At 41.4% G+C, this 7,570-nt stretch overlaps 2 protein-coding genes across 2 annotated transcripts; one reads left to right on the top strand and one right to left on the bottom strand.

Moving 5' to 3' along the window:
• Positions 1–40: 40 nt before the first annotated feature.
• Positions 41–2,903, bottom strand: eaf1 (ELL associated factor 1). Its single transcript, XM_010885293.4, has 6 exons — positions 2,677–2,903; positions 2,362–2,456; positions 2,084–2,220; positions 1,797–1,969; positions 1,443–1,682; positions 41–1,324 (listed from the first exon to the last, which is right to left on the bottom strand). Exons 1-6 carry the CDS (start codon positions 2,777–2,779, stop codon positions 1,275–1,277), a joined length of 798 nt encoding a protein of 265 aa, XP_010883595.1. The 5' UTR covers positions 2,780–2,903; the 3' UTR covers positions 41–1,274.
• Positions 2,904–3,159: 256 nt separating this feature from the next.
• Positions 3,160–6,108, top strand: mettl6 (methyltransferase like 6). The gene is made up of 5 exons (XM_010885294.5): positions 3,160–3,685; positions 3,930–4,064; positions 4,678–4,848; positions 4,940–5,081; positions 5,219–6,108. The coding sequence occupies exons 1-5, from the start codon at positions 3,380–3,382 to the stop codon at positions 5,371–5,373; spliced, it is 909 nt and encodes a 302-aa protein (XP_010883596.2). The 5' UTR covers positions 3,160–3,379; the 3' UTR covers positions 5,374–6,108.
• Positions 6,109–7,570: the final 1,462 nt, after the last annotated feature.

Genomic DNA, 7,570 nt, shown 5'->3' on the forward strand with positions numbered 1-7,570 from the left:
CATCATCCATTTAAATTGAATAAAAGAACAGCAATTGGATTCATGTAAATACATTTGCACACTTTATTATACTTTATATCCACAAAAACACTTGAAAAAAACACTTGAGAAAAAAGTACAGCAGCTTGATGAATAGATGACAGATTGCACCAGTAGAGTGACAACGTGTGTCACAAATAAGACTGAATGCCAGAGGACAAATGACAAATATCTTTAGATATTTAAGTTCACTGATCCAACCTTCTGTAGTACCCATCACGTGATTCATTTCCCAAGCGCATAACCGCACCAGTTAAATACCAGTTAAGCACCTAACACATCTGGGCTTAACTGGAGACAGCCTTTGTTGGGGACACAGCCGCAATGTTGCAACAGTATGCAGGATACATCAGGATATTTTTTCTCGTTACATTTGGACTAGGGCTCTTCAACAGTATCAAATAACCCTGACTCTCATAGCAGTACCTAAATGATGTGATCTCATGAAGTGACTACTATTACTTTGAATAGTTATAACCCTATGGTGAACTCAAAGTACTGGGTACGAGTGGCATTTAACGGTTGTGTCAAAACTGTTAAAACCAATGCAAAATATACACAATATAAGTACTTTGAAATGCACCGAAGATTTACCCAAGCTTATTTGCTACCATTTACCACACTGATATTTACCTGTTCCACAACAGCTGAATATTAACTTTTGTAATTGGTAAGACGTTGCTGTAAGTAACATTAACATGAGTATGTGGTATCATATCTAGCTTGTAGTAAGATGGATAGACTGATGTGAACTATATTCTGGCTTCTTAAAAGACTTGTGAAAGTCATGATACTGATAGGAAATTGAATAGGTGAAAGCTTTTGGTGCTTTCTTATGATTTGCAGACTGATCTGGAGGACGGGATAGATATAGTGAAAATAAGCCCCTCCCCCTGTGATGAACCAAGAAAACAACCAAGACTTGTGATACAAGTTGATAAAACTAGGAGCTCTAAGTACAGAAAATATGTATATGCATTCTAAAATATATTCTTTAGCATGTTTTCATATGTAAATGGATGTAAAAATACAAAACAAAATACACAGCTAATATAAAATACACTATTGAACCTCCAGGTTGGCTAGCTTCTCAGAGGAAAAAAACTATACAGCACAATCAGGCATTATAGTTGGGTTGGTTGCCGCAGCAACGAAATGAAGGAACGAGGCGAAGAGAAAAGCGAGATGGTGTGGCAATGAGAGGTAGAGAGGTGGACAGAGAATAGCAGGACAGTTCAGTCGTCGTCACTGTCGCTGCCCGACTCGCTCAGCTGGAGGTCATTCCCTGCGGGGACACAAAGTCATTATTCCACTAGAACATCTTAACAGCCCAAACACCTTTCACCAACAGACAGATCACTCTGGGTCCACCAGACGCTGGCCCCGACAGGGCAGTTACTCACTAAGCGTGTTTATCAGCTGGTTGCTGCCCTGCTGGCGGTCAGCTCCTCCGTTGGCCGCGGCGTTGCGGTTGGGCGAGGCCTGGATGTTGGGTAGAGGGAGCGGGTGGGGATGAGGGGCTTCGTGTTCCCCATCAATGCTGGAGCTGTCATCCCCACTGCCAGAGCCACTGACGGAGTCAGACGAGCTGCTGCCGCTGCTGCTGCTCATCTGTTCAATGACCTCCACCTCGGCTCGGAGCTCTGCGCCAGGAACAGGAGAACGTCACGGAGACAGCATGGGGCACTTACGAATGAGTACAGCTGCGGCGCCCATTTGTAGTGGTAAACATGAGGGCAACCGAAGGAAAGGCTCACCTCTCTTGATGTCATCCAGCTGGGGCTCAGGAGATGGATTGTCCTTGGAGGGGGAGGTCTTGGTCCCCACACCTGGCTTGGTTGGGGCACGGAATTGTGCGGGAGGCTGGGTTGCAGCTGCGCGCACCGACTGCTGCTCAATCCTGGCCTGGATCTTACTACTGCCCTCTGCTCTGAAACACAGGGCATAAGTTAACACCTGAAAACATACTGTTACAAATTATAAGGGAACTATGTTGATTACCTCTATGTATGTTCCCGTGTTTTGTATTGGTTAAACTCCTCACCTGGTTTTCTTGACCTGAATACTGCTGCTCAGCTTCTCCAACATGTACTCCCCAGTGTCGTGATTGATGATAAGAACACAGTCTTTCTGATATGGCCGCTTATTCCCTTTGAATACTGTCATGGGTGGCGTTGAGCCCTGGGAACAAGATAAGAAGTATCAAGACCAGATGCACAGTTGGCTTTTCTTTCAGCAATAGAAATTCCTTTTCTCAATGCAGAGCACAAGCAAAACACCACAACGGAGTACCAAGAATGAATATAAAACACACAAACTTACTGGAATGTGAGGTAATGTGATTGTGACTTCCTCCCCTTTTCCGACCTGCAACTCTCCCTCGCAGGTTGTGTCAATGGAAGCGGGTTTAAAATCATCTATACATGTTTAAGGGTGAGAAAGATAATCATAAGCTGGCAGAAATACAAGTGAACATTGCTTTTATATGACAGAGCAAGCAAGTTAGTACGCTAATTACAACATGATTAGACATAAGGTAGCTACGTAACGAATGCGACCATAGTAAAGAAGTGACAAAGTAGCTAGGTAAACATTTACAATTAGCTAATCATCAAAAAATAATTGATAGCTACTAACATCTGATGGTGTGAAATGACGATTTTGGCCTCTTTTCAAAGCTGTCTCCGAGCTTTAAAACATGTTCTTCTTTGTCCAAAAGCGGGTTTGTACTCCCATTCATTGCTCTGTTTGACGTTTAAAATTCACATTAATTTACAAGGTCCGTAATAAAAATATAATTATAATAACGTAGGAGATTGTATTAAGTAGCTAGCTATACATTTAACTGGCTAATCTGTTTAGAAAACAATCCGTCACATGACCACTCCTTTTCCTGTTTTGTTCCAGTGCTGAAATATCACCGATAGGATCCAAGGGCCATGTTTGTTTCAGCCCCGAACTAAACACAAACATACACGAATGCATGTTGCATGTGTTAATATAATCAGTATTATTCGTAATATAATTACTTTACATTTGAATTTAGCTAACATGAAGAAGTTAAACTTTTACTGATTAATGTAACCAGGCCGGAAACGTTGTTATCAAATGCTGTTTCCACACGAACGAAGAAAACCAACGAATTACGTTGCACACGAGAGATCGTCTAACGATTTCGTTCAATAAAAAATGGCAATTGCTGCCTATTTAATTTGACAGTGTTTTTGTACTACTCCCCATGAACGTTATCTGTATCATTTACTATGGATTGGTGAAGTAGAGTAGATTTCAGGATCATGATTTTCTGTTAGCTTGCTAATGTGCCACTATAGCTACAAGTATGGCACTGCAAAAGCATGACGACATTGCCCGTGAAAATGTTGAACTGTCTGGAGAGGAGCCCCGGGACGGATTGTCATGTTTCGACCCACCTGTACAAAGAAAATCTACTGCCAGAACTTTGACTTTGGAAGAAATTGAGAAACTGACAGGCGACCAGACTTTAGTGTCTGATTTCAAGCAGATGAAGTTGGAAAAGGAGGCACAGAAAAACTGGGACCTGTTCTACAAAAGGAACACTACAAATTTTTTCAAGGATAGGCATTGGACCACCAGAGAGTTTGAAGAACTGAAAGCCTGCCGGAAGGTAACGAAATAAAGTTGGGGTTTGATAGGTTACAACATAATTGTAGACATTTGAGTTCCTGTAGTACAATACTTTGCCATTTATTTTGGTTACAAAGGAAATAAAGATATGGAAATAAAAGTCCAATGCAAGCTAGAGATTATAAGGTATCCATAAATGTATGATGGCCAGATTGGTAAGTGAAGCCAGCAGTGGGAGGTGCATCTCTATTTATTTCTTAATTTGTTATTCTTCTCTTTCTTAGTTTGAAGCCCAAAAGCTTGTCCTTCTTGAGGCTGGCTGTGGGGTTGGGAACTGCATCTTTCCCCTCCTGGAGGAAGACCTCAACATTTTTATATATGCTTGTGACTTCTCGCCACGAGCTGTGGAGTTTGTGAAGGTAAAAATAACTTTTTTTGCCCTGATTATAGTCATTTTAAATCACAGATTCTCAATCCTGTAAAAAAAAAAACTTGTGGCCCCACCCACCTTTAGAGAGTACCAAAATGGTCACAAGCCTGCTGTTGAGAAAATCCAAAACAAATGGGGGCATGATCTCTGTTTAGCAAAAATAACTTACCTTGCATTGTAATAATGCCTTACTCAAAATTAAAGGAGTAGTTTATAAACATCCAAGGACAATGTTGGTAATGATTTTGGATACTTCCTTGGATGTATTCTAATAAGGGCAGATTTAACAATTCAATACACCCCCAACAATGCCAGCAATGCATGACCAATTGGCAGTGGGACATTAGCAGACAGATAATGACCTCTAGCCAGTGGGACTTAAGCAGACTGATAATGACCTGTAGCCAGTGGGATTTAAGCCGATGGTTAATGAACTGTAGCCAGTAGGAATTTAGCAGTTGGATAATGACCTGTAGCCAGTGGGACTTAAGCAGACAGATAACGACCTGTAGCCAGTGGGACATTAGCAGATGGATAACGACCTGTAGCCCGATGTCAAGTGCCCAGATATTCAGTCTGTGTCATTTTCCTATTGTCCCCAGCAACACTCCCTGTACTGCCCTGAGCGCTGCACTGTGTTCCAGTGTGACCTGACTAAAGATGACCTCCAGGTCGCCGTCCCCAAGGACACTGTGGATGTGGCCACGCTCATATTTGTCCTCTCAGCCATCCACCCAGACAAGATGCAGCAGACTCTGAACAACATCTACAGGGTGAGAGACAACGCAGAATTTCAGATGAAACATTAGAAAACAACCCAAACATCGAAATCAACATGCCTTAGTAATGGACATTCTCTGTCAGGTTCTGAAGCCAGGGGGCGTTGTTCTGTTCAGGGACTATGGTCTGTACGACCATGCAATGATGAGGTTCAAGGCTGGGAACAAACTAGGAGAAAACTTCTATGTTAGACAGGATGGCACCAGGTCTTATTTCTTCTCCAGAGGTCAGTCCATTCTGTGTTGTCTTTCCTCTCATACTATTTATTTTATTGTAGCTATGTGTTTTTTATTTATTTTGTGATTATGCATAATGTTTTTTATGGGACTCACTCTCTTTTTCTCTGAACCTCTTGTATTTCAGAGCTCCTTGCTGACCTGTTCAAAGTGGCGGGTTTTGAGAGTGTAACTAATGACTACGTGCTACGAGAAACAGTCAATAAGAAGGAGGGGCTTTGTGTCCCCCGGGTGTTCCTTCAAAGCAAGTTCAGAAGACCAGCCCAATTGCAGAGCTCCTAAAGTCCCTTGCCTCAACCAATGTTGCTGCATATATAACCCAGTGGGAGGTGGGAAATGACCAGTTCGGAAGTAAATACATGTCTGATGGATTCATGCTTTGAATTCCTTAAGAAACGCTGATTGGCTAATATCCAACAAACGGTTCAACCTTGCCTGATGACTGAACTGTTCAGCTGCCCTGTCATTCGCTACATATTTCAGTCTGAGTCTCCTTCCAGTGCAGTCCATTAGGTCAAGTAAAGGGGTGTTTTACTAAACAAATAATCAGCAATTGGGTCATGTCTGATCAATCAGAGAATTAAAGCCAATGACGACTTTTTGAAAATGTTGTTTTGCCGTTGTGTGTTCTGACCAGTTTTTGGGAACAATCTGATGTTTATTTTTTTCTTGCAGCAAAGATCAGGTTTCCTTTCATTAACTTGGTGTAAATGGTCATATCATGGTATGGCTCTTAGTGGGTGATTTCAGACATCATCATGTGGGGAAATTCAGATTTTAGTGGTCATTTACTCACTAGTAATTATCTCTTTTGAGAGCCATTCCTGTTTTCTGTCATGTGTGATAAATTCATACTTGGTTAGAAACACACCATAAAACTGTCTACCTCACTGAAAGTCTGAATTCGTCCCATGTAAACAGACAAAATTGGACAAATGCATACACTGCTGGTTCGATGAGCAAGTGTGCAGTTTGGAATAAGCCTTTCTTTATAAATAAAACAATTTGTTTATCTGACTGGGAATTTCTTAGGGAGAATGGTTTGTTTGTGTAGCTTAAGATGTGAAAATCCTTGTGAATTCTTGTTAAGATGTGAAAATTGTGATTGACTTTTTTAGCACAAGGGGGCAACAAAGCCTGTAGAAATCTGTACTGTCAACACTAGCAGTAATATTATCCTGAACAGTTTGTTCTGTTTCTCAGTTTGTTGTGTGTCTAGCAATTATACACAAGGTGCGTAGTTGGAAAAGCCATGTTGAGAAATGTAAAAACCTTGGCTTAATGTAGACATTTGTGTAATTTAGCTGAAGCTCATATACAGATCAACGTACATTTAATGCACTAATCTTATAATAGTAGGTGGAACGACCACACAACCCACTAACTGTAAATACATGTTACTCAAAGACAGTGCTAGAAGAAGAAAAAACGAATCCGCGTGGGGAGACGTTGAGGAACTTCTGGAGATTGGCTGTTTAAACCTAATGATTTTCAGTGAGCACTTACAGTTTTTCATGTATGATTAGTTAGAGCAAAACAGTGAACTCCTGTTCCCAATTATATTAGCGTTTTCCCTCCCCAATTTGGGTGTCTGGAACAAACGTCTGGCTGAACACCACAATAGCACTTGAAGGCACCCGTGCAGCAACCACCTAAAACTCCAGTACTCAGATGTAACCTTGTCAAAGACCACCACAGATGTCCTCCTGGGTGCACGTGGACGAGCAGGTGCTTATATCAAATGGACCTGGTCCCACTCATCTGCCCTTTCCAGCAGTGGGTTTCAGTGTGTGTTTGTCTGATGACATGAGACAAGGGCACTCGTGCCACGGTCCTGACTCACATCATCAGAACCCTGAGAGGACCTGAATCCACATTAGATGGGAGGTCTGACATTAGGTCTCGTACCAGGTTTAAAGGGACGACACAAACATCGGAAATGTATATAGCATAGCTAACAAGTAATTGTGGGAACCCAGGAAAATATATTGCGAAACTGTATTAAAAATGATTAAACTGTAGATGATATTTACAAACATGAAACGTTTAGGAATTGCAATCATTTTCATACACAGTCCCCTTATTTCAGGGGCTCAAATTTAATTGGACAAAATAACACAATCATAAATAAAAATTTTAATACTTTCTCGAGAATCCTTTGCAGTCTGGAACGCATGGACATCACCAAACTTTGGGTTTCCTCCTTTGTGATGCTTTGCCAGGCCTTTACTGCAGCTGTCTTCAGTTGTTGTTCATGTTCATGGGTCTTGCCTTAAGTTTTGTCTTCAACAAGTGAAGCGCATGCTTGATCGGTTTGAGATCATGTGATTGACTCAACCATTGCAGAATATTCCACTTCTTTGCCTTAAAACACTTTGATTTTGCAGTTTGTTTTGGGTCATTGTCCATCTGTAAAGTTGAAGCGCCGTCCAATCAGCTTTGCTGGATGAATCTGAGCAGACAGTATATCCCTATACAC

This window comes from Esox lucius, chromosome 20, assembly GCF_011004845.1.
Source record: "Esox lucius isolate fEsoLuc1 chromosome 20, fEsoLuc1.pri, whole genome shotgun sequence".
In the NCBI taxonomy this organism is placed as follows: domain Eukaryota; kingdom Metazoa; phylum Chordata; class Actinopteri; order Esociformes; family Esocidae; genus Esox; species Esox lucius.

Coding starts and splice junctions, on each gene's coding strand:
- eaf1 (XM_010885293.4), bottom strand. CDS start 2,779: ATGAATGGGAGTACAAACCCGCTTTTGGACAAAGAAGAACATGTTTTA. Junction 1,683..1,796: donor GCTGGATGACATCAAGAGAG/GTGAGCCTTTCC, acceptor TTCCTGGCGCAG/AGCTCCGAGCCGAGGTGGAG. Junction 1,325..1,442: donor CCAGCTGATAAACACGCTTA/GTGAGTAACTGC, acceptor GTGTCCCCGCAG/GGAATGACCTCCAGCTGAGC.
- mettl6 (XM_010885294.5), top strand. CDS start 3,380: ATGGCACTGCAAAAGCATGACGACATTGCCCGTGAAAATGTTGAACTG. Junction 3,686..3,929: donor AACTGAAAGCCTGCCGGAAG/GTAACGAAATAA, acceptor TCTCTTTCTTAG/TTTGAAGCCCAAAAGCTTGT. Junction 4,065..4,677: donor GAGCTGTGGAGTTTGTGAAG/GTAAAAATAACT, acceptor TATTGTCCCCAG/CAACACTCCCTGTACTGCCC.